The sequence below is a fragment of the Oncorhynchus clarkii genome, chromosome 24 (assembly GCF_045791955.1).
Source record: "Oncorhynchus clarkii lewisi isolate Uvic-CL-2024 chromosome 24, UVic_Ocla_1.0, whole genome shotgun sequence".
Classification (NCBI taxonomy): domain Eukaryota; kingdom Metazoa; phylum Chordata; class Actinopteri; order Salmoniformes; family Salmonidae; genus Oncorhynchus; species Oncorhynchus clarkii.
Genome location: NC_092170.1, coordinates 15836639 through 15863937, shown reverse-complemented (window position 1 = coordinate 15863937; position 27299 = coordinate 15836639). Strand labels below are relative to the sequence as shown.

At 43.3% G+C, this 27299-nt stretch overlaps 1 protein-coding gene and 1 pseudogene across 2 annotated transcripts in view; both read left to right on the top strand.

The window, feature by feature from the left end:
- Positions 1–23841, top strand: part of LOC139382381 (remodeling and spacing factor 1a) — a 38968-nt gene extending 15127 nt beyond the window's left edge. Inside the window, exons 14-20 of one of the 2 annotated variants that reach the window (XM_071126386.1) lie at positions 243–417; positions 577–803; positions 962–1135; positions 20945–21119; positions 21279–21505; positions 21656–21829; positions 22213–23841. In XM_071126386.1, coding sequence (XP_070982487.1) covers positions 243–417; positions 577–803; positions 962–1135; positions 20945–21119; positions 21279–21505; positions 21656–21829; positions 22213–22745 — 1685 coding nt within the window. In that variant the 3' untranslated portion in view covers positions 22746–23841. Of the gene's footprint in view, positions 1–242; positions 418–576; positions 804–961; positions 1136–1518; positions 2116–20944; positions 21120–21278; positions 21506–21655; positions 21830–22212 lie in introns of those variants that run through there. The other variant, XM_071126388.1, reaches the window with a different exon arrangement.
- On the top strand, positions 8496–10366 carry LOC139382205 (methylosome subunit pICln-like; annotated as a pseudogene).
- Positions 23842–27299: the final 3458 nt, after the last annotated feature.

The window sequence follows — 27299 nt, the reverse complement described above, 5'->3', positions numbered from 1 at the left end:
TACATTTGTATACCATCACTTGTCTCTCTATTATGCGTGAGAATAATTGGGGTCAGATTTTTTTGGGTGGGGCAAATCAAATTTGACCCGCAGGATGCCAGTTTGGGAACCTAGCCCTAAGGGTCCTGGTCAAATGTAGTGCACTATATTAAGTGAATATGGTGTCATTTTGGATGAGGAACAAGAGGGTTTAGATGACAGAAAAGTGGCCTGCCTGTGTAACCCTGTGGTCCTGTGTGTAGAGGTGGGGCAGGGTAAGGACATTGCCACCATCCTATCAGAGGAGGGGAAGGAGAAACGAGGACCAACCACAGCTCAGGCCCCTCCCACCAGGAGCAGGAAGAGAAGGAGACTCAACGACCTGGAGAGTGACAGCACGGCTGCAGAGAGCGAGGAGGAGTTTCAGCTCAGCGCCAGGTGTGTTTGTGCCTGACTGGCCTTAAGTCAGTCCTAGTAATTCTGTGGATATGTGTATGGGTGGGTGCTACTCTTTGGAGCTACACCCCATATTGTAAAGTAATATTTTGTTTGAGCACTATAAATGCAAACTTTTAACATGTGTGTGTGTGTGTGTAGTACGGAGGAGGAGGAGTTTGTAGCGTCAGGTGATGAGGAAGCAGCCAGTGATGTGGACAGCTTTGCCAGCGACCCGGGCTTCGTAAGCCAGTCCACACGGGCACAGAGACGGGCACCTAAACAGAGAACCTCCAGGACCGCAGCAAAGTGCAAGAAACGCCCACGCAGACAGAGGAGAGGATGGGGGGAGGAGGAGGAGAGTGAAGAGGAGGAGGAAGAGGAGATGGGTGAGTAAGGCTTGGAATATGAGTTGGGAAAAGAAGACACACAGAAATCCAGAGGTTTGGTGCTGGATGTTAAAGAACATGTTCAGTTGAAAGTAAAACAACTCTCTCCCTCCCCTCCCTCTCTCTCTCTCTCTGCTTCTCTCTCTCTCTCTTTGTAGAGACCAGTGATTTGAGTGACAGCGATGGGGACAGGAAGAGGTGTGGTTTAAGGAGGGGCCGGAAGCGGGAGGTGAACTACCGCGAGACCTCAGAATCCGAGTGTTCCCAGGCAACCACCAATAAGGATAAGGCTAAACCCCGCCGCCGTCGTCTCTCCAGCTCAAACAGCGATGGTCAGTTACTATGGTTACCATCCCTGCCCCCAATTAGGGAGGTCCATGTGGAACTTGACAGACTGTCATTTAGTCAATGTAAACAACTCATTACCAACCCGCATTCAGACACTAGCGGAAAAAAACGCTTCTTCAAGTGAAAGCGTGCCGATAACGTTCCACCCCTCCCCCTCCTAAATTTAAACCAATCTAAACCGACCACTGTCCCTAAACCAACATTTTCTGGTTGGCTGGATGAAGCGGAAAACACGTCACCAGACACAGAGAAAATAGAGCCATCGATTCCATTGCACCGGGCAAAGGAACGTTTTTGCCGCTAGTGTCTGAATGCGGGGTTAACTCCTGCTGCTGTATGAATCCGCCGCTCGCTCCCTCTATTTCAGAATCCTCCCATTCGAGAGAGTCTGAGGAGGAAGAGAAGAGAATGAGGGGAAAGAGGCGGAGAGAAGAGGTGGAGGAGAGTAGAACAAGGGGAAAGAAGAGGAGAGGGGAGACGATGGGCAGAGGGAAGCGGAGGAAGGTGTTGATAGAACAGCGGAGGAAACGTCTAGCTCTGCTGAAGAAAAGCAGACCCTCCACTAAAGATGATGAGGATGATAACGATGAAGGGGAATCGGAGTCGTCATCTGAGGAAGATCGTCCTATCCGCAAACGACTTAACCGCATCGACTCTGATGAAGAGGAGGAGAAAGAGGGAAAAAATGAGGAGGACGAGGAAGAAGAGGATGAAGAGGAGAAGAAGCTGAGAAAGCCGTCATCAAAAGACAAGGAATCAAACAGCCCTAATGGACAGCAGGCCTCTAGAGGCTCAACACAGCCTGGGTCTGAGAGTGCAGCCTTACCCAGGGACAGAGCAGCCAGAGCTGGGCAGAACAGGTCTAACAGCCCCCCACCTCCTGACCAGTCAGACGCATGATGACATAGACTTTTAGTTATATTTTGTTTTACTTTCTTGCCTTTCACCAACAACCTTTCAACTGGATCTCTCATTACCTGAATAACTACTGAATAACTACTGGACCAAACGCACTAGCGCCATCCAACACACAGACACACAACACAATACACAGCCAAAGGGTGAAGGACTGTCCTGAGCACCAGACAGACACCCTCCTTAGCTGTTCTCCAGCTGTTCTGCTCGGCTGCTGATCCTGTAAAATACTAGATGTTCTCTTCTCTCTTCTCTGTCTCCCTCTAAAATTGTGTTCTATATACCATGAAGGAGAGAGCGAATGGACTGGAGTGTTTAATAATCCCAGAAAATAGTGAGTTGGATGTTTTAAACCAATGGAAGAGCTTCTCTTGTTGCTCTGCTGTGAACCAGGAAGATAACTACCAGAAAGAGATTCATACAGGCTGATTCATCTCAAATGACACTTTGCAGATTTGACCACAGTTACAACTACAGTGGGGGCTGGCAGATGGACACTGGCAAATTATCTAACTAGCTATGTTCAGTAAATCAATTCACTGTTGACTTTTATGTGTTAGTTGAAGTGTTCCTTCTCTCACTCAGTGAGGACTGAATAATTTATCCACAGAAGTCTACTACTCTCCATTCCAGTCTATACATTCTACAACCTACTACTATTTGAGAAGATGGGGTCATATTCATAAGTCCGAAAAAGGACTGAAACAGGGAGGGACTACCTGAACTTGCAAAATGTTTTGCTGCTGTGTGCCCTAATGAATATGGCCCCAGGTGTGAATGCTGTATCTGGTCCTCAGTCTGTTCTGTTTTCATCCTCAGAGTTCCATCTGAACCTCTTTATAGATTCTATCATTCCAGCTCATTGTTCTTATGTTTTCTCCCCCCCAAAATATCAAATATTTTGAAATGTTCAGTCTGAAAAAAAGAAATCACCCTGTTATTCATCCACAGTGTATGTACAGTATGTTTATAGTTGATGCTGTAACATAGGTGTTTTATAAGTTATTAAAAACCAATATTCAAGCATCTCACAAATGCACCTTGTCATCTGCTTTTGAAATCTTTTACTATACAAATAGTGGTTTTATTTGGCCCCCCAATCAGTTCGAAAATCTGTTCCCAGGTATCGTATACAAATGTAAGCAAGGTTTGAAATAGTTTTAGTCATTGTTTGAGTCAAATATTATATCTATTTGGGCTTCTTGCAGTCTACAAATTATTTGTGATTATGTTCTACATGATTTTCACATTTTAAGTCATTTAGCAGATGCTCTTATCAAGAGCAACTTAACAGGAGCAAGTGGGGTTAAGTGTCTTGCTCAAGGGAACATTAACAAATATTTCACCTAGTCGGCTTGGGGATTCTAATCAGCGACCTTTCGGTTGCTGGCCCAACGCCCTTAACCACTAGGCTACCTGCCCTATGGTAATGTTTTTTTATTTTTTTTTACTGATAATGCCGTATCAGATAAAGACTACAGTGTAAACAGTGCATTCGGAAAGTATTCAGACCCCTTGACCTTTTCCACATTTTGTTACGCTACAGCCTTATTCTAAAATGTATTGTTTTTCTTCCTCATCATTCTACGTGCAATAATACTCAATGACAAAGCAAAAACAGGTTTAGAATATTTAGCAAATTTATTAAAAAAGTCTACTGAAATATCACATTTACATAAGTATTCAGACCCTTGACTCAGTACTTTGTTGAAGCACCTTTGGCAGCGATTACAGCCTCGAGTTGTCTTGGGTGTGACATTACAAGCTTAGCACACCTGTATTTGGGGAGTTTCTCCCATTTTTTGCAGATCCTCTCAAGCTCTCTCAGGTTGGATGGAGAGTGTTGCTGCACAGCTATTTTCAGGTCTCTCCAGAGATGTTAGATTGGGTTCAAGTCCGGGCTCTGGCTGGGCCACTCAAGGACATTCAGAGACTTGTCCCAAAGCCACTCCTGTGTTGTCTTGGCTATGTGCTTAGTGTCATTGTCCTGTTGGAAGGTGAACCTTCACCCCCAGTCTAAGGTCCTGCCTGAACGGTCTGGAGCAGGTTTTCATCAAGGATGTCTCTGTACTTTGCTCCCTTCATCTTTCACTCAATTCTGACTAGTCTCCCAGTCCCTGCTGCTGAAAAACATCACAGCCTGATGCTGCCACCACCATGCTTCACTGTAGGGATGGTGCCAGGTTTCCTCCAGATGTGACTATTGGCATTCAGGCCAAAGAGTTCAAGCTTGGTTTCATCAGACATCATCATGGTCTGAGAGTCCTTTAGTTGCCGTTTGGCCAACTCCAAGTGGGCTGTCATGTGCCTTTTTACTGTGGAGTGGCTTCCGTCTGGCCGCTCTACTATAAAGGCCTGATTGATGGAGTGCTGCAGAGATGGTTGTCCTTCTGGAAGGTTCACCCATCTCCACAGAGGAACTCTGGTGCATATTTAAGTTGATATGCACCAGAGCAAAGTATAGAACCCAGTAAACTCAGACAGTACCACTACCTATGGCCATGGTAACCGCAACACAGTCCTGCCAGACCACTGAGACAACCACTCCTCCGCAGGAAAACAACTGTAGATCTGGACACAAAAGAAAGCTGAAGAGATCTTAAACCAGGAAGATGAAGGCACTTCTATTCACTACATAGTGCACTACTTTTGACCAGAACCCTACTATAGGGAATAGGGTGCCATTGTGGGGCGCATACGAAGACTTAGGTTGAGCCGAGGAGATGGCAGCTGGCCTGCTGGACTCCTGATAGCCCATATAAAGTGCATTCGGAAAGTATTGACTTTCCACATTGTTACGTTACAGCCTTATTCTAAAATGGATTACATACATTTTTTTCCTCAATCTACACACAATACCCGATAACGACAAAGCAAAACCAGGTTTTTAAAAATGTTTGCATAAGTATTCAGACCCTTTGCTATGAGACTCGAAATTGAGCTCCAGTCCTGTTTCCATTGATCATCCTTGAGATGTTTCTACAACTTGATTGGAGTCCACCTGTGGTAAATTCAATTGATTGGACATGATTTGGAAAGGCCCACACCTGTCTATATAAGGTCCCACATTTGACAGTGCACGTCAGAGGATGGAATTGTGGAGAGGAAGATGGCTGAAGTGGATGCTGAGTTGGAATTAAGCAGCGCGTCGAGTACATTTGGTGAAGACGAATGTTCAGAATGGACAACAGTAATATCAAACACTGGAACAAAAAGGAAATTGTCTAAAATTGGAGTGGAGGATACGTGTGTAAATTATAATGAACGTTGGGAAGCGTTTGAGTAAGGATGCGTATGTGGGGAAACCCGTTTGAGGTGTCAAATCTTGAAGTATGCACTTGAAAAAGTGGAGCATGTAAGAGTAACCAGGAGTGGTCTTATTTTGATTCATTGTATTTCTGAAGAGCAGAGGAAGATTGCAGTGGGCCTCAAAATAATCCAGACCACATAAATTTTGTGTTTTGAACTTCGGAGTAGAGCACCCGTCAAAGGAGTTGACGACGGATCTTCAGCTTGAATACCTGAAGAGAATTCCTGGTGTGGTTAGTGCCTGGCGTCTGACCCGCTGAGTGAATAGAGAAAAATAAAGTCTGTCGGTCCTGTTGTTTTTTGATAAAGAGCAATGGTTATGTAAGATATGCTTTAAGAGCTTTCGTCCCCAAACCACTGCAGTGTAAGAATTGTAAAGGATCTGGTCATGTTTCAAGTGTGTGCAGATAAACAAAGTATACGGAAGAAAGGTGTGTAGAAGGACGACGGTGTTTCCATTGTGGTGGGGATCATGATCCTGAGTTCCTGGAGAGCCCAGTAAAGGTGAAGGAAATTGAGGTGGTAAAAGTTAGAGCGGTCAATCGAATTTCCATGTGGAGGAGATTCAAAGAATTAAGAAAACAAGTGATGCTAGTGAAGAGGTGGTAGTGGATACACCGCAGCCTGTTGGAAATGTTTGCTTCCAGACAAAAGATGCCCTGTTAAGGTGGATTTCATTGCATTCATTGCCAGTTATAAACTGTACAGCTCAAGTCTCAAAGAAGTCGAAGAAACTAGACATTATTGTGGCTGTGGCTGAAAAGTTTTTGGGACTCAAGAATTTTACATCGAAAGACTTGCAAGGGGTACTGGCTCTGGAAGACCCACCCTCCCAGGTTCCTGTGATCACATCTGTTTTATTTATTTTTAAAAGAAGTTTGATTTATTTTAATTTCTGAATTACTTTTTTGGTAGTTTGGTTTTGGGGGGGAATCCTGTTTCCATCCTGCATAATAGGTGGCGGTATGCACATTAAATTGTGTGATCGCAAATATACCATAGAAGAAGAAGACGTGCATGTCAGAGCAAAAACCAAGACCTGAGGTCAAAGGAATTGTCCATAGAGCTCAGAGTCAGGACTGTGTCAAGGCACAGATCTGGGGAAGGGTACCAAAAAATGTCTGCAGCATTGAAGGTCCCCAACAACACAGTGGCCTCCATTATTCTTAAATGGAAGAAGTTTGGAACCACCAAGACTCTTCCTAGAGCTGGCTGGCCAGCCAAACTGAGCCATCGGGGGAGAAGGGCCTTGGTCAGAGAGGTGACCAAGAACCAGATGGTCACTCTGGCAGAGCTCCTCTGTAAAGATGGGAGAGCCTTCCAGAAGGACAACAGTCTGCAGCACTCCACCAATCAGGCCTTTATAGTAGAGTAGTCAGCGGGAAGCCACTCCTCAGTAAAAGGCACATGACAGCCCACTTGGAGTATACCAAGAGGCACCTAAAGGACACTGACCATGAGAAACAAAATTATCTGGTCTGATGAATGCCAAGCGTCACATCTGGAGGAAACCTGGCACCATCCCTACAGTAAAGCATGGTGGTGGCAGCATCATGCTGTGGGGATGTTTTTCAGCAGCAGGGACTGGGAGACTAGTCAGGAGAGGGAAAAATGAACAGAGCAAAGTACAGAGAAATCCTTGACGAAAACCTGCTCAGGATCTCAGACTGGGGCGACATACAATGACATTCTAGACAGTGGTGTAAAGTACTTAAGTTAAAAATACTTTAAAGTATCTACTTAAGTTGTTTTTTGGGGTGTCTGTACTTTACTATTTATATTTTTGACAACTTTTACTTTACTACATTTTTTAACAAAATAATGTACTTTTTACTCCACACATTTTCCCTGGCACCTAAAGTACTTGTTATATTTTGAATGCTTGGCAATACAGGAAAATGGTCCAAATCACACAATTATCAAGATAACATCCCTGATCATCTCTATTGCCTCTGATCCTCTGGACTCATTAAACAGATGCTTAATTTGTAAATGATGTATGTATGTTGGAGTGTGCCCCTGGCTTTCTGTAAATTAAAACATGTTAAATGGTTTGCTTAGTATAAGGAATATGAGATTACTTATACTTTTAATTTTGATGCTTAAGTATATTTTAGCAAATACCAAATACTGACTTTTACTCAAGTAGTATTTTACTGGGTCTTTCACTTTTACCTGTCATTTTCTATTAATGAATCTTTACTTTTACTCAAGTATGACAATTGGATACCTTTTCCACCACTGATTCTCAACAATTCTGTGCTTCCAGCTTTGTTACAACAGTTTGGGGAAGGACCTTTCCTGTTTCAGCATGACAAAGCGAGGTCCATACAGAAATGGTTTATGGAGATCAGTGTGGAAGAACTTGACTGTCCTGCACAGAGCCCTGACCTCAACCCCATTGAGCACCTTTGGGCTCAATTGGAACGGAGACTGCAAGCCAGACCTAATTGCCCATCATCAGCGCCCAACCTCACTAATGTTCTTGTGGCTGAAAGGAAACAAGTTCCTGCAGCAATGTTCCAACATCTAGTAGAAAGCCTCCCCAGAACAGTGGAGGCTGTTATATAAGCAAAGGGGAACCAACTCCATAGTAATGCCCATGATTTTGGAATTATATTTTCGACTAGCAGGTGTCCACATACCTTCGGTGTCCACAACATAAGTAGTTGTTGTTTTTAACTTTTCGCGCGGCTAGTAGGAAGAGGAAAATCATCACTTCCTCGTACACCCCCCGACCTGTAGTTGGCGGTAATGTTGTCTTGCCGTCGCTGTTCCTTCTCTGCTCCGTCACTAGTTTCCACAGCATCATAACATGATTAATCACTTCTCCTTGCCTCACATCCTTGTCTCCTTCTCAAAACACATTGGCCAGGAAGATCTGAGGTTCCTCCGTTTTGAGGAGGCAAGGAGGGAGGACAATATGAATCAAGAAAATATATTGAGTTTTCACCATATAATAGTCATCAAATTTTATTGGTCACATGCATGTGTTTAGAAGATGTTATTTCGGGTGTAGTGAAATGCTTGTGTTTCTAGCTCTGACAGTGCAGTAATATCTAACAATTTCACAACATATACCCAATACACACACATCTAAGTAAAATAATGATATTAAAAATGTATAAGTATATGGACGAGTAATGTCAGAGTAGCCTAGACTAAGATTAAGTAGAATAGTATAGAGTATATACATATGAGATGAGTTATGCTAGATATGTAACATTGTTAAAGTGACTAGTGTTTGTCAGTGATGTTTATGCCGAGGAACCTGAAGCTTTCCACCTCCCCTGCGGTCCCGTTAATGTGGATAGGGGGGTGGGGTGGGGGGGTGCTGTTTCCTGAAGTCCACGATCATCTCCTTTTTGTTGACGCTGAGTGAGAATGTTGCTTTCCTGTGTTATCCAGGCGGTTGTCGTGGTTTGACGGGTCAGGATGAGCTTCTCTCTGGAGTACGCCACTATCAGCCTTCACGCCATCTCACGAGACCTCAGCGCCTACCCAAAAGAACATATATTCGTCATGGTCAACGCAAAACTCAATGGTGAGAGACACACCTGTCCATCAGTGTCAATATCAAACTCGCAGTGAAACGCTAACTTGTGATCGAGTAAGAAGATCCTAAAGTGTGTGTCTGTGTGTTCCCCAGATAAGATGCAGGAAAATGCCCATGATGATGAGGAGGATGAGGAAGACGAGTGTGAGGGGATCACAGAGATCCGCTTCGTCCCTAGCGACAAGGCAGCATGTAAGTGTGAGGGGAGAGGGATGTCTAGTTGTGCAGGGCTAAATTTAAGTCAATGCATCTGTTTTAAGCAGGTCACAGATAATAACATATTCTACATATAATGTAACCAGTGCTGTACAATAGCCAATAACAAGTTCAAACATCTCTATACACACATGCATTAGGGATGTCTTAAGCTTTTGTCTCTCCAGTTTTTTGACATGCAGCTCTAGTTTGGAATCGCTATGCCAGCTAGGATTTCCCTAATGTGTGTGTGTGTGTCCAGTGGAGTCTATGTTTTCAGCGATGTGTGAGTGTCAGGCCCTGCACCCAGACCCAGATGATGAAGACTCCAACGGGGATTTTGACGGAGATGAGTACGATGTGGAGGAGGCAGGTGTGTAACTCACTCATTTATACAAGCATACAGACACACTTTAACATACAGTTCATGAACTCACATAGATGGAGTAATCAAGAAGTTAATATTAACATTGTATCTCCACCTTCTTTCTCCCTTCAACGGAAAAGAGGCAGGTAAGAAGCCTAACAACTATGCACTCACCCTACCAGCTGCTACTACTACTACTACACACACAGGTACACACGCACTCACTGGTGGTATTCTCTCTCTGTCCCCCAGAGCATGGTCAGGGTGATATCCCGTCATTCTGTACATATGAGGAGGGTGTGTCGGGGCTGAGGGCTGAAGGCCAGGCCACTCTACAGAGACTGGAGGGCATGTTAGCTCAGTCTGTCGCAAACACCTTTCACATGGCTGGGGTCCGCACTGATGAGACCAATGGAGAGTTTGACGGTGGGTCACAAACATAGGTCACACACATAGTCAAACACATGATACGAGGGTAGGTCACACACACACACACTGAAATAGTACTTTATAGAATCCAAGAGGCAACATTTCATTGGGAAATAAATAATACACGGCGGAGGTTCTTGAAACATTGAGTTTCTCGGCTCTACTTGTTAACCCTTAGTCTAAAATGTTCATGGCCCGGTGGAAATTGAATTCACATAATAACAAATCCCCATTATAATCTCTAGCTAGGGATATGTTTTTTTGCATGGGCTGCAAAAAAGATGTAGCGTCTCAACGGTTTGGCCTACAAACTATTATGACCACTCTATTGAAAAATGAGCCTCTTACCAACATTACTTTGTTCTCTGTTTTGCTCTAGGATGCCCACAAGCCTCACAAGACTCATCTGAAGGTCCCCAGTACCAGTTTTTAAAAAATGCATGAAAGTGTAAATATGGAGATACAGCAGTTTAGTGTCTAAAATAAGGGGCTAAATACATGTAAAAAAAAATATTAGACATATATCCACACATTTCAACTCAGTTTTTCACAATTTCTGACATTTAATCCTAGTAAAAATTCCCTGTCTTAGGTCAGTTAGGATCACCACTTTATTTCAAGAATGGAAATGTCATAATAATAGTTAATAATAATAGTTTTATTTCTTTCATCACATTCCCAGTGGGTCAGAAGTTTACATACACTCAATTAGTATTTGGTAGCATTGCCTTTAAATTGTTTAACTTGGGTCAATCGTGTCAGGTAGCCTTCCACAAGCTTCCCACAATAAGTTGGGTGAATATTGGCCCATTCCTCCTGACAGGATGGGCGGTGTTACTGAGTCAGATTTGTAGGCCTCCTCACACACTTTTTTCAGTTTTGCCCACAAATGGGATGGGATTGAGGTCAGGGCTTTGTGATGGCCACCTTGACTTTTTTATCCTCAAGCCATTTTGCCGCAATTTTGGAAGTATGCTTGGTGTCATTGTCCATTTAGAAGACCCATTTGCAACCAAGCTTTAACTTCCTGACTGATGTCTTGAGATGTTACTTCAATATATCAACATAATTTCCCTCCCTCATGATGCCATCTATTTTATTAAGTGCACCAGTCCCTCCTACAGCACCCCCCCACATGATGCTGCCACCCCCGTGCTTCACGGTTGGGATGGTGTTCTTGCAAGCCTCCCCCGTTTTCATCCAAACATAACGATGGTCATTATGGCCAAACAGTTCTATTTTTGTTTCACCAGACCAGAGGACATTTCTCCAAAAAGTACGATCTTTGTCCCCATGTGAAGTTGCAAACCGTAGTCTGGCTTTTTTTCTGGCAGTTTTGGAGTAGTGGCTTCTTCCTTGCTGAGTGGCCTTTCAGGTTATGTTGATGTAGGACTCGTTTTCCTGTGGATATAGATACTTTTGGATGTGTTTCCTCCAGCATCTTCACAAGGTCCTTTGCTGTTGTTTTGGGATTGATTTGCACTTTTCGCACCAAAGTACGTTCATCTCTAGGAGACAGAACACGTTTCCTTACTGAGCGCTATGACAGCTGCGTGGTCCCATGGTGTTTATACTTGCGTACTATTGTTTGTACAGATGAACGTAGTACCTTCATTCGTTTGGAAATTGCTCCCAAGGGTGAACCAGACTTCTTGAGGTCTACAATTTGTTTTCGGAGGTCTTGGCTGATTTCTTTTGCTTTCCCCATGATGTCCAGCAAAGAGGCACTGAGTTTGAAGGTAGACCTTGAAATACATCCACAGGTACACCTCCAATTGAGTCAAATTATGTTAATTAGCCTATCAGAAGCTTCTAAAGCCATGACATCATTTTCTGGAATTTTCCAAGCTGTTTAAAGGCACAGTCAACTTAGTGTATGTAAACTTCTGACCCACTGGAATTGTGATACAGTGAATTATAAATTAAATAATCTGTCTGTAAACAATTGTTGGAAAAATTACTTGTGTCATGCACAAAGTAGATGTCCTAACCGACTTACCAAAACTATAGTTTGTTAACAAGAAATTTGTGGAGTGGTTGAAAAACAACTTTTAATGACTCCAACCTAAGTATACACTGTATGTAAACTCCCGACTTCAACTGTATATATTTCAGATGTCTTGCAGGATAGACACCTCAGGGGGACTATTTGTTGTTCCATAAAGTGAATCTGAGATTCAATGCATTTATATTGGCTAATACCAGTAATGCAAAATTCAATGTTTCATCCCAAATTGTTTTTATATATTTTTTGATACCTTAAGGGGTCATAAAATTCCAAATCAAATAGCTAAATAATCCTTGGTATGACCGTCTTAAAACAAGTCCATATGTTAGTTTAGAACCCTCCCGCCCCCTTCTTAGACAGGGCTTAGACTCTAGAGGGTTAATGGTGTTGTGTATTGTAACAACCACCAGATATTGCCAGAGGACAGAGTAACAATGATCACACAATACATAACAGAAAATGACTAACATACAGAACATAACATAACACAGTAAAATATGCATACAAAAACATTGATATAATTTAAAACAACTGCTTGTTTGGAACAAGCATGTCTGTCAGATGAGAGTGGACTTGGCCATGGAGTCCTCCAGAACAGGGGTATTCAACCGGGGGTCCGCGGCATGGGGTCCGCAAAAATATTAGTGGATTTCTTATTTCAATAATTTTTCTAAATATCGTAAGCAACAACAAACTAATTTGGAATTACATACCTACAGTAGAAAAGAGGAGCATATCATCTTTCTAATGATGTCAACTTTATAACTCCTAATATTGAGCAAATTACACTAATTGCAGCCAATTGCATCTGTCATGGGCTTTGAAAAAGCATCCGTGGCTAGGCTACCAGTGAGGTAGTGCCACTTGCTGCTGGTAAGCTTTCTTGACTTGGATATACATTTTTGCCAGCACATGGCTAACCTTTCTTGAACTAGCTAAACAGATGCTCTTAGCAAAAATGTGTTTGAAGTTACCTTTCTAGCTAATAGGCTATGTTAGAGTTTACACTTCCTCTTCCAATTATAATGTGGGGAGGTCAAAGTAAACAATCTACCAAATCTATTAATTTTAAAATGTTCATTAGGCTTATTCTCCTTGCCCTTATCATTCAGCTGATGATATGACAAGATGTGAATATTTAAAAAAAATTATGCTAACGTATGATGGGGGTTCGCGGGTTAGCCTGGGAGGTTGTCACTGGGCAAGAAGAGGTTGAATAGTCCTTCTCTATAAGTTAAAATAAGAGCATTGAAGTCAGCTTGATACTAGCAACTAATCCAGTACAGTTAGTCCTTCTTTTGAGCATCGGATGGTTCTCCAACTTCTCCACCTGCCGCTGACTTCTCTCCAGTCACTACAAAACAGAGTGAAAAAACACTGAATTGCTGTGGCTAAATGTTTCTCTGAGAAGGAGACATTTTTCAACCTAAAGATGCCATTCTAACGTCAACGTGAACACTGAACAATAGATTCAAATGTACACTAAATCACCTGAAATATAGCACAAATATAATAGGGAAACCCAGTCTTGTCCTTTAACTTGGTGGGGCTCCTTTGGCATGATGAGGTTGAAGATCCTGCATAAATATATGATTTTTATGAGGTGCACTCACTTTGATTTGGCTCCTCCATGCTTTTCCTCCTCCTTTTCACCGGCGGCATCCCTTCTCTCTCTTCTGCCATCTCTTCCCTATTTCGTACCATCTCTTTAATCTTCTGTAGTAGCTCCTTCACCTTCTCCATCTCTTTCTCCTTGTTGTTAATGACATGGTACCTATTCCCACATTTCTCTAAGAGCCATAGGAGCTCTGGCCCAGCTGTCTGAATGTGTTCTTCTATAGAGGTCCCCCTACCGGCCAGCCAGTCTCCTCTAGAGAACAGAACCATGGTGTGTCCCCACACCTCCTCTGCCTCTCCCAGCAGTGCTAGGTGTTCCTCCACAGCCACCTTGTGTCTCCTGAGGAAGGGCGACCCCAGAGGGTAGACCAATAGGAAGGCAGGGTGTCCACCCTGTTCGGCCAGTGTCACACTCCTCTTCAGTTGACCTTTAACCTCCTCTGAGGTGTCCACAGCAGGGACCCACATCCAGCTTGGCGTGTCGATCACACTCACCAGAGTACTGTCTATCTTAGTTTCCTTCATGATGCATGTGTCGGTCTGTTTCCCCACGTTGAACCCCCCAGTAGAGCTGTCTAGTCCGAGGAGGCTGTTGCCACTGGAGCTCTTCCCAGCCCATCTCCCACCCAGCAGCACCACCGCCACACGCTCTACCACTGCCACACAAAACATTTAATTATAATCATTTATTTAAATACTTAAGCCTGCATAACCAATCAGCAAGATTCATAAAAAAGCTATAAAATCACAGATTAAAATCAGTAAGAGTAAACACCAGTTAGCTGTGGTTCATAGTTAAAAAGGTCTTCACAGACATGTTTTAGTTTTTTTGTCCACAAAAGTAGTGGGGCTCCTGGCCTTGAGTAAATTCTATATGCAACACGGCAAATTCAAAACCTGTGCACAAAATTATTACAAATATTATAGTAATCTGTTTTGTCGTTATAATTTGATTCCGGTAGTTAAACCGCTGGAAATGGTCAACGTAAGGGAGATGAAGTTAGATTCGATTTAAATGTTAAAGTACAGATTTTAAGCCCATGGAGAGCAATGGCGTCTTTTTGTAGGCATTAACTATGCTATGGTTCGTTGGACAAAGCTTATGGGGAAATTAATGTTTTTTCGGGGGGATAAATGGCGGTCTATGGCAAACACAGGTTTGGGATATCTTGCACGTTTTGTTCTATGAAAATCTTAATCAGTTTGTCACTCTTTGTTCATTTTGAAGCATTTATGTAATCAAAACAAGAACAAAAGCCTTGATAATTCACTGACTAATATCACGTATAACAAAACGTATAAAATCTCCTAAACCTGTGTTAACCTCAGACCTTATTTTCGGCATTTATCGCAAAACCCCATTCATTTCCCCCATAGAAATGGCAGGCCAGAGGTAACTAATTTCCAGGTTCTAGGACTACCAGCTGGCGAGCTCTATTTTGAACAATGTCTGTTGTATCAGGGCTATAGAGCCTTTCAAATTTTTATCCAAGGCGTGCTACAACCTGCTGAAACCACACCTAGATTACGTTGCTGATATCAGATTGAAATGCGCTGTAGTTTTGTATGTCAGAGAGTAGCACTAGCAACAAGCCGTAAATACTCACCAGCCGCTGCCATCTTCCACTACTAATGTTCAGGTGAAACAATGAACAGTCTGTTGAAGTTTTAGCGAAGTATAGTATGTAGTATATAGTATAACTTAGTGTAGTAAACCAATCTGGCCAGGTTTTGACACACACTGCTATAAATTCCAGTATGAATGTCTTCTTCCTGTGTGACTGTCATTCAAGGTATTGAGAGCCCCTCCCACTTCCTTAGAGAAAAACAGTTTCACTTTCTTTCATCATGTTATGAGTATGCTTGTCATCTGCAAGGACTATGGAGTTTTTTTGAATAAAAAGAAACGGAATAGAGCTAAGCAAAGGCAAAATCCTAGAGGAAAACCTGGTTCAGTCTGCTTTCCAACAGACATTGGGAGATAATAACAATAACCTAAAACTCAAGGCCAATACAATTATAATTGCCTCGTCAGTCCAGACCTAATCCCAATTGAGATGTTGTGGAAGGACTTGAAACAAGCAGCTCATGCTTGAAAATTAGTTAGAGTTAAAGCAGTTCTGCATCCAAGAGTGGACCAGAATTCCTCCACAATGATGTGAGAGACTGATCAACAACTTTGGTTGCAGTCATTACAGCTAAACGTGGCACAACCAGTTATTGAGTGTAAGGGGGCAATTACTTTTTCAGACAGTGGAATTGGGTGTTGCATGACTTTGTCACTTACATAAATAAAATAAGTATACATTTTTTTGGTGGTTATTTATAAACTCAGGTTGAAGATCTGATAACATTCATTATCAAAAATATGCAAACATATAGAATCGGAAAGGGGGTAAATACTTTTTTACCGCACTGTATGTTCAGAATATTCTATCAGAATGGCTGAGTATAGCCCACAAAGATCTCCGCCACGGCACAACCAAAGGGGGGGCGCCAACCCAGACAGGAAGATCACGTCAGTGACTAAAACCCACTCAAGTGACACACCCCTCCTAGGGACGGCATGGAAGAGCACCAGTAAGCCCGTGACTCAGCCCCCGTAATAGGGTTCGAGGCAGAGAATCACAGTGGAGAGAGGGGAAACGGCCAGGCAGAGACAGCAAGGGCGGTTCGTTGCTCCAGTGCCCTTCCGTTCACCTTCACACTCTTGGGCCAGACTACACTCAGTCATAGGACCTACTGAATAAAGACTTAAAGGTTGAGACCGAGTCTGCGTCTCTCACAAGGGTAGGCAGATCATTCCATAAAAATTGAGCTCTATAGGAGAAAGACCTGCCTCCAGCTCTTTGCTTAGAAATTCTAGGGACAGTTAAGAGGCCTGCGTCTTGTGACCGTAGCGTACGTGTAGGTATGTACGGCAGGACCAAATCGGGAAGATAGGTAGGAGCAAGCCCATGTAATGCTTTGTAGGTTAGCAGTAAAACCTTGAAATCAGCCCTTGCCTTAACAGGAAGCCAGTGTAGAGAGGCTAGCACTGGAGTAATATGATCACATTTTGGGATTCTAGTCAAGATTCTAGCAGCTGTGTTTAGCACTAACGGAAGGTTATTTAGTGCTTTATCCGGGTAGCCGGAAAGTAGAGCATTGCAGTAGTCTAACCTAGAAGTGACAAAAGCATGGATACATTTTTCTGCATCATTTTTGGACAGAAAGTTTCTGATTTTTGCAATGTTACGTAGATGGAAAAAAGCTGTCCTTGAAACAGTCTTGATATGTTCGTCAAAAAAGAGATCAGCGTCCAGAGTAACGCCTAGGTCCTTCACAGTTTTATTTGAGACGACTGTACAACCATCAATATTAATTGTCAGATTCAACAGAAGATCTTTGTTTCTTGGGACCTAGAACAAGCATCTCTGTTTTGTCCGAGTTTAAAAGTAGAACATTTGCAGCCATCTACTTCCTTATGTCTGATACACAGGCTTCCAGCGAGGGGAATTTTGGGGCTTCACCATGTTTCATCGAAATGTACAGCTGTGTGTCATCTGTATAGCAGTGAACGTTAACATTATGTTTGCAAATGACATCACCAAGAGGTAAAATATATAGTGAAAACAATAGTGGTCCTAAAACGGAACCTTGAGGAACACTGACATTTACAGTGGATTTGTCAGAGGACTAACCATCCACAGAGACAAACTGATATGTTTCCGACAGATAAGATCTAAGTGATGTAAGTGATGTGTAAGGCTTTGTATGAATATCAAAATGATCATAGTCAAGAAAATTTTGTTTATCAATGTGATTGATTGTAACCGTTTGTGCGTGTGTCTACAGAGCAGACGAAGACAACGAGGCCCCCGCTGGTCAAACACTCGAGCGAAGAGATGCAAACCGAATGAGGGAGGGGGAGGAGAGAGGGAGAAAGGAGGAGAGAGGGAGGGAGAGAAGTATTTGTGACTCAGATGACTCTAGACAATCAGAGGAGATGCCTAATGAAGATCCCTGCAGCCACTGTGGACTCCCCAACCACCCCGAACTGGTGAGATGTGTGTGTGGAGGAGATGGTTGTTTCTTTACGTCTCTGCATCTGAATGACTTATGGTATATTTTGTGTGCTTTACTGTGAAGCCAACTGTTTCCCTTCTGCAGATCACTATCTATTCTTGATTTCATGAGTTTATTTACACCCAGCACCTGAACGTGCGTACACTCCGTTTGAAACCAACCAACCCGTGTGTTTCTCTGCTGCAGATCCTGCTGTGTGATTCATGTGATAGTGGTTACCACACCGCCTGCCTCAGACCCCCTCTCATGGTCATACCTGAGGGAGAATGGTTCTGCCCACCCTGCCAACACGTAAGTGAGAGAGAGAGTGTGTGTGTGTTTGTCCGTGCGTGTTTTAACACTGTCCCTGGTCTATGTAGAAACTGCTGTGTGACAGACTAGAGGAGAAGCTGCAAAATCTGGATTGCGCTCTGAAGAAAAGAGACCGAGCTGAGAGGAGGTAACACACAGTCCACCCACAGTCTCACTCGTCACACGCAGTCTCACTCACACACTGTCACACACACACACCTAACACACTGAAATGGTTGTGGAATTCCTGTGTGTTTTGTCTCTGTAGGAGGGAGCGTCTGGTGTATGTGGGAATCAGTGTGGAGAACATCATTCCTGTAAGCCTAATTTTGTGTGTGTACTATCAGGCAAAATTAGTCTAGAAGGCCAAATAAATTATCATAATCTGAAATTGTGTGTTATGTGTTTCTAGCAGGAAGGGGAGGAAGAAGAGGAGAAACTGGTGAAGAAGAAAGATGCAAAAAATACCAAAAACCTGGGAAGGAGGTCTACCAGAACCAGGAAGTGTATCAGCTACAGGTGTGTGTGTGTGAGAAAGAGAAGTGACAGCACAGCTCAAATAAGTCACATGTTGTCATGGTGACACTCCCGTCTCATAGTGTGCTTGTCTGCAAGGGTTTCCGTAATTGCCGGCTTTTGACAGATGAAAAATAAATGAAATAGAGCCACTAAATAAAATTGTTACCTGCCAATTGAACGGGAGAAAAAACAATCCCATTGAAATTTAGTTGAATTCATTGATGTAAATTTCAGTCGCTATAAATGCATTTGACCGTCAGTCTATAGGTTAATTTGCTAAATTTAGTAAAATTAAATTGGGGAGTGTTTATTTTCGTTAGTCGTCATGTGTTTATTTATCACACAGCATACAGAGCCTATTATGAGCGGCATGTCACTTGTCAAACGTGTTGCTGCTAGAGTGAAACATGTCATTGCGGAGCAATTCTAAATGCAGTTGTGTGTTAAAAACAGTTTTGTTGGCCACGATTTATAAAGAGCTACTATTTGTTTTTTCTCAACTGGTAATTGAAGCCATTCAAGTGCATGGGCTATGGTAGGCAGGCTAAGAGCATGTCACCCACCACTTTGCATTGTGAGCTGGATGCAGTATGCATTTTGAAAACATATACTTAATTGTTTGAAACCTGAATATTTTACTCTATATTATGAGGCATGTACCTTGCTTCAAAATAGCCTTGGCAAAGTCACACTAACCAAACGTGGATGCATTTATTTTATAAAGACTTCCTCATATGCCATTGAAACCAGCATTTCTCTGCTGTTCTATTGGTTTTCATATCAACTTTCTTTCGTTGTGCAGATGCCAAAGGCACAATCCTAGTCATTTTAGTGTCCCATCCTAGTTGCGTCTTCAGATTCCCTTTCATTCAAAGTTTCTAACAGAGATGTTCATCTCTGTCACATATGAAACTGCTCGCACCAGGTGCTCTGTATAGAATGGCGTTTTCCTACGAATGGCATTTTGGCAAATGTTTGAAAATTATGTTTTATTAGCTCCTTAATTGAGCACTGTTGGTGGACGCCCTAATGGGTTACGCATCCAGAACATATGGGTCTGGTAAATTTCTCAAATGGCCGGTAAAATTAAATATTCTCGGTCACGTTGTCCCAATGACTGTATATATGAATGGACAAAGCCATCAATCACATGACACTGTTCATTGCTATGTGAAGACTTCATAGCGCATTGAAACCAAGTGAGTCAGTTAAGATGGCGTCTCATGGAGACATAAGATACTCAGTTTGAGCTAGAGATCTTCACGGATTCACCTGTACCTGAGACCCGATCTGGGACCTGAGCAAGTCCAGATCCAGAATTATAAATAATATCATGGGTCTGGGTCGGATCTGATATGATTGTCATGGGTCTCGGGTATGTGTAAGTTTAACTGACTTGTCCGGAAGGGCATGTTCATATCCGACTGCTGCAGTAGAGAGAGAAATTGAATAATTGATGCTGCTGCTCTTGCTTTTCACGAGAGTGGAGCATGGCGTGTGTAGCTTGTTGATGGCCCATCATAAGTCATCAGAGCGGCAATATACTACAGGCTACAGTCATAGCGCCTCCCTCCGTGTGTGGCAAAAGTTAGGAGATGTCTAAAATGAATTAAAAGTTCAAGGAGAAGGATAGGCTACCCTTACCAAGAGCCAACAGGCAGGCTGCTACCTAATATTCTTAACCGCTAGGCTACCTGCCACCCGGGTAAAGGCTATGGCTCTGAGGAAACTCAGGGCTGGGGAGGGGGATGACTTCAACTGCTGAGGGCTTACTATAAATACACAATGTACTGTGTATGCTGGATAATATTAACAGTATTAACTGTCTGTTTGTAAATCAACTGCCCCCTCTCTCTTCAATTAGAGGGGGCAGTCGTTCTCCACTGTGTGTCCGGCTCCATGTTTTCCTAGGACTGACTAGGAAAACGTAAACCCTGGTGTGTGTGTGTGTGGTGTCTGCGTGTGTTCCAGGTTTGATGACTTTGATGACGCCATTGATGAAGCGATAGAGGAAGACGTCAGAGATGAGGATGGAGGAGGTGAGAAATAGAGAGGGAGTGAGTGTGTAGACTGTGGATTGAATGGCTGTCTCAAATGACACCGTATCCTCTATGTCAGGGATCATCATCTAGATTCAGCTGTGGGATGATTTCTTTCTTAAGCGGATGGTCGGGGGGCCGGAACGTAATTACTAATAAGTTGTAGATTGCAAATTAACCCCAAGAAGCCCAAACAGATGTAATATTTGACTAAAACTTAATCATTTCAAACCTTGCTTACATTTGTATACCATCACTTGTCTCTCTATTATGCGTGAGAATAATTGGGGTCAGATTTTTTTGGGTGGGGCAAATCAAATTTGACCCGCAGGATGCCAGTTTGGGAACCTAGCCCTAAGGGTCCTGGTCAAATGTAGTGCACTATATTAAGTGAATATGGTGTCATTTTGGATGAGGAACAAGAGGGTTTAGATGACAGAAAAGTGGCCTGCCTGTGTAACCCTGTGGTCCTGTGTGTAGAGGTGGGGCAGGGTAAGGACATTGCCACCATCCTATCAGAGGAGGGGAAGGAGAAACGAGGACCAACCACAGATCAGGCCCCTCCCACCAGGAGCAGGAAGAGAAGGAGACTCAACGACCTGGAGAGTGACAGCACGGCTGCAGAGAGCGAGGAGGAGTTTCAGCTCAGCGCCAGGTGTGTTTGTGCCTGACTGGCCTTAAGTCATTCCTAGTAATTCTGTGGATATGTGTATGGGTGGGCGCTACTCTTTGGAGCTACACCCCATATTGTAAAGTAATATTTTGTTTGAGCACTATAAATGCAAACTTTTAACATGTGTGTGTGTGTGTGTAGTACGGAGGAGGAGGAGTTTGTAGCGTCAGGTGATGAGGAAGCAGCCAGTGATGTGGACAGCTTTGCCAGCGACCCGGGCTTCGTAAGCCAGTCCACACGGGCACAGAGACGGGCACCTAAACAGAGAACCTCCAGGACCGCAGCAAAGTGCAAGAAACGCCCACGCAGACAGAGGAGAGGATGGGGGGAGGAGGAGGAGAGTGAAGAGGAGGAGGAAGAGGAGATGGGTGAGTAAGGCTTGGAATATGAGTTGGGAAAAGAAGACACACAGAAATCCAGAGGTTTGGTGCTGGATGTTAAAGAACATGTTCAGTTGAAAGTAAAACAACTCTCTCCCTCCCCTCCCTCTCTCTGCTTCTCTCTCTCTCTCTTTGTAGAGACCAGTGATTTGAGTGACAGCGATGGGGACAGGAAGAGGTGTGGTTTAAGGAGGGGCCGGAAGCGGGAGGTGAACTACCGCGAGACCTCAGAATCCGAGTGTTCCCAGGCAACCACCAATAAGGATAAGGCTAAACCCCGCCGCCGTCGTCTCTCCAGCTCAAACAGCGATGGTCAGTTACTATGGTTACCATCCCTGCCCCCAATTAGGGAGGTCCATGTGGAACTTGACAGACTGTCATTTAGTCAATGTAAACAACTCATTACCAACCCGCATTCAGACACTAGCGGAAAAAAACGCTTCTTCAAGTGAAAGCGTGCCGATAACGTTCCACCCCTCCCCCTCCTAAATTTAAACCAATCTAAACCGACCACTGTCCCTAAACCAACATTTTCTGGTTGGCTGGATGAAGCGGAAAACACGTCACCAGACACAGAGAAAATAGAGCCATCGATTCCATTGCACCGGGCAAAGGAACGTTTTTGCCGCTAGTGTCTGAATGCGGGGTTAACTCCTGCTGCTGTATGAATCCGCCGCTCGCTCCCTCTATTTCAGAATCCTCCCATTCGAGAGAGTCTGAGGAGGAAGAGAAGAAAATGAGGGGAAAGAGGCGGAGAGAAGAGGTGGAGGAGAGTAGAACAAGGGGAAAGAAGAGGAGAGGGGAGACGATGGGCAGAGGGAAGCGGAGGAAGGTGTTGATAGAACAGCGGAGGAAACGTCTAGCTCTGCTGAAGAAAAGCAGACCCTCCACTAAAGATGATGAGGATGATAACGATGAAGGGGAATCGGAGTCGTCATCTGAGGAAGATCGTCCTATCCGCAAACGACTTAACCGCATCGACTCTGATGAAGAGGAGGAGAAAGAGGGAAAAAATGAGGAGGACGAGGAAGAAGAGGATGAAGAGGAGAAGAAGCTGAGAAAGCCGTCATCAAAAGACAAGGAATCAAACAGCCCTAATGGACAGCAGGCCTCTAGAGGCTCAACACAGCCTGGGTCTGAGAGTGCAGCCTTACCCAGGGACAGAGCAGCCAGAGCTGGGCAGAACAGGTCTAACAGCCCCCCACCTCCTGACCAGTCAGACGCATGATGACATAGACTTTTAGTTATATTTTGTTTTACTTTCTTGCCTTTCACCAACAACCTTTCAACTGGATCTCTCATTACCTCATCATCTCTCCTTCCCTTTCTCCTTTCCCTCCTCCTCCCTTCCTCTAAACAGGATGAATAACTACTGGACCAAACGCACTAGCGCCATCCAACACACAGACACACAACACAATACACAGCCAAAGGGTGAAGGACTGTCCTGAGCACCAGACAGACACCCTCCTTAGCTGTTCTCCAGCTGTTCTGCTCGGCTGCTGATCCTGTAAAATACTAGATGTTCCCTTCTCTCTTCTCTGTCTCCCTCTAAAATTGTGTTCTATATACCATGAAGGAGAGAGCGAATGGACTGGAGTGTTTAATAATCCCAGAAAATAGTGAGTTGGACGTTTTAAACCAATGGAAGAGCTGCTCTTGTTGCTCTGCTGTGAACCAGGAAGATAACTACCAGAAAGAGATTCATACAGGCTGATTCATCTCAAATGACACTTTGCAGATTTGACCACAGTTACAACTACAGTGGGGGCTGGCAGATGGACACTGGCAAATTATCTAACTAGCTATGTTCAGTAAATCAATTCACTGTTGACTTTTATGTGTTAGTTGAAGTGTTCCTTCTCTCACTCAGTGAGGACTGAATAATTTATCCACAGAAGTCTACTACTCTCCATTCCAGTCTATACATTCTACAACCTACTACTATTTGAGAAGATGGGGTCATATTCATAAGTCCGAAAAAGGACTGAAACAGGGAGGGACTACCTGAACTTGCAAAATGTTTTGCTGCTGTGTGCCCTAATGAATATGGCCCCAGGTGTGAATGCTGTATCTGGTCCTCAGTCCACTGTCTGTTCTGTTTTCATCCTCAGAGTTCCATCTGAACCTCTTTATAGATTCTATCATTCCAGCTCATTGTTCTTATGTTTTCTCCCCCCCAAAATATCAAATATTTTGAAATGTTCAGTCTGAAAAAAAGAAATCACCCTGTTATTCATCCACAGTGTATGTACAGTATGTTTATAGTTGATGCTGTAACATAGGTGTTTTATAAGTTATTAAAAACCAATATTCAAGCATCTCACAAATGCACCTTGTCATCTGCTTTTGAAATCTTTTACTATACAAATAGTGGTTTTATTTGGCCCCCCAATCAGTTCGAAAATCTGTTCCCAGGTATCGTATACAAATGTAAGCAAGGTTTGAAATAGTTTTAGTCATTGTTTGAGTCAAATATTATATCTATTTGGGCTTCTTGCAGTCTACAAATTATTTGTGATTATGTTCTACATGATTTTCACATTTGAAGTAATTTAGCAGATGCTCTTATCAAGAGCAACTTAACAGGAGCAAGTGGGGTTAAGTGTCTTGCTCAAGGGAACATTAACTAATATTTCACCTAGTCGGCTTGGGGATTCTAATCAGCGACCTTTCGGTTGCTGGCCCAACGCCCTTAACCACTAGGCTACCTGCCCTATGGTAATGTTTTTTTATTTTTTTTTACTGATAATGCCGTATCAGATAAAGACTACAGTGTAAACAGTGCATTCGGAAAGTTTTCAGACCCCTTGACCTTTTCCACATTTTGTTACGCTACAGCCTTATTCTAAAATGTATTGTTTTTCTTCCTCATCATTCTACGTGCAATAATACTCAATGACAAAGCAAAAACAGGTTTAGAATATTTAGCAAATTTATTTAAAAAGTCTACTGAAATATCACATTTACATAAGTATTCAGACCCTTGACTCAGTACTTTGTTGAAGCACCTTTGGCAGCGATTACAGCCTCGAGTTGTCTTGGGTATGACATTACAAGCTTAGCACACCTGTATTTGGGGAGTTTCTCCCATTTTTTGCAGATCCTCTCAAGCTCTCAGGTTGGATGGAGAGTGTTGCTGCACAGCTATTTTCAGGTCTCTCCAGAGATGTTAGATCGGGTTCAAGTCCGGGCTCTGGCTGGGCCACTCAAGGACATTCAGAGACTTGTCCCAAAGCCACTCCTGTGTTGTCTTGGCTATGTGCTTAGTGTCATTGTCCTGTTGGAAGGTGAACCTTCACCCCCAGTCTAAGGTCCTGAACGGTCTGGAGCAGGTTTTCATCAAGGATGTCTCTGTACTTTGCTCCCTTCATCTTTCACTCGATTCTGACTAGTCTCCCAGTCCCTGCTGCTGAAAAACATCACAGCCTGATGCTGCCACCACCATGCTTCACTGTAGGGATGGTGCCAGGTTTCCTCCAGATGTGACTCTTGGCATTCAGGCCAAAGAGTTCAAGCTTGGTTTCATCAGACCAGAGAATCTTGTTTCTCATGGTCTGAGAGTCCTTTAGTTGCCGTTTGGCCAACTCCAAGTGGGCTGTCATGTGCCTTTTTACTGTGGAGGGGCTTCCGTCTGGCCGCTCTACTATAAAGGCCTGATTGATGGAGTGCTGCAGAGATGGTTGTCCTTCTGGAAGGTTCACCCATCTCCACAGAGGAACTCTGGTGCATATTTAAGTTGATATGCACCAGAGCAAAGTATAGAACCCAGTAAACTCAGACAGTACCACTACCTATGGCCATGGTAACCGCAACACAGTCCTGCCAGACCACTGAGACAACCACTCCTCCGCAGGAAAACAACTGTAGATCTGGACACAAAAGAAAGCTGAAGAGATCTTAAACCAGGAAGATGAAGGCACTTCTATTCACTACATAGTGCACTACTTTTGACCAGAACCCTACTATAGGGAATAGGGTGCCATTGTGGGGCGCATACGAAGACTTAGGTTGAGCCGAGGAGATGGCAGCTGGCCTGCTGGACTCCTGATAGCCCATATAAAGTGCATTCGGAAAGTATTGACTTTCCACATTGTTACGTTACAGCCTTATTCTAAAATGGATTACATAAATTTTTTTCCTCAATCTACACACAATACCCAATAACGACAAAGCAAAACCAGGTTTTTAAAAATGTTTGCATAAGTATTCAGACCCTTTGCTATGAGACTCGAAATTGAGCTCCAGTCCTGTTTCCATTGATCATCCTTGAGATGTTTCTACAACTTGATTGGAGTCCACCTGTGGTAAATTCAATTGATTGGACATGATTTGGAAAGGCCCACACCTGTCTATATAAGGTCCCACATTTGACAGTGCACGTCAGAGGATGGAATTGTGGAGAGGAAGATGGCTGAAGTGGATGCTGAGTTGGAATTAAGCAGCGCGTCGAGTACATTTGGTGAAGACGAATGTTCAGAATGGACAACAGTAATATCAAACACTGGAACAAAAAGGAAATTGTCTAAAATTGGAGTGGAGGATACGTGTGTAAATTATAATGAACATTGGGAAGCGTTTGAGTAAGGATGCGTATGTTGGGAAACCCGTTTGAGGTGTCAAATCTTGAAGTATGCACTTGAAAAGGTGGAGCATGTCAGAGTAACCAGGAGTGGTCTTATTTTGATTCATTGTATTTCTGAAGAGCAGAGTAAGATTGCAGTGGGCCTCAAAATAATCCAGACCACATAAGTTTTGTGTTTTGAACTTCGGAGTAGAGCACCCGTCAAAGGAGTTGACGACGGATCTTCAGCTTGAATACCTGAAGAGAATTCCTGGTGTGGTTAGTGCCCGGCGTCTGACCCGCTGAGTGAATAGAGAAAAATAAAGTCTGTCGGTCCTGTTGTTTTTGATAAAGAGCAATGGTTATGTAAGATATGCTTTAAGAGCTTTCGTCCCCAAACCACTGCAGTGTAAGAATTGTAAAGGATTTGGCCATGTTTCAAGTGTGTGCAGATAAACAAAGTATACGGAAGAAAGGTGTGTAGAAGGACGACGGTGTTTCCATTGTGGTGGGGATCATGATCCTGAGTTCCTGGAGAGCCCAGGAAGGGTGAAGGAAATTGAGGTGGTAAAAGTTAGAGCGGTCAATCGAATTTCCATGTGGAGGAGATTCAAAGAATTAAGAAAACAAGTGATGCTAGTGAAGAGATGGTAGTGGATACACCGCAGCCTGTTGTAAATGTTTGCTTCCAGACAAAAGATGCCCTGTTAAGGTGGATTTCATTGCGTTCATTGCCAGTTATAAACTGTACAGCACAAGTCTCAAAGAAGTCGAAGAAACTAGACATTATTGTGGCTGTGGCTGAAAAGTTTTTGGGACTCAAGAATTTTACATCGAAAGACTTGCAAGGGGTACTGGCTCTGGAAGACCCGCCCTCCCAGGTTCCTGTGATCACATCTGTTTTATTTATTTTTAAAAGAAGTTAAATTTATTTTAATTTCTGAATTACTTTTTTGGTAGTTTGGTTTTGGGGGGGAATCCTGTTTCCATCCTGCATAATAGGTGGTGGTATGCACATTCAATTGTGTGATCGCAAATATACCATAGAAGAAGAAGACGTGCATGTCAGAGCAAAAACCAAGACCTGAGGTCAAAGGAATTGTCCATAGAGCTCAGAGTCAGGACTATGTCAAGGCACAGATCTGGGGAAGGGTACCAAAAAATGTCTGCAGCATTGAAGGTCCCCAACAACACCGTGGCCTCCATTATTCTTAAATG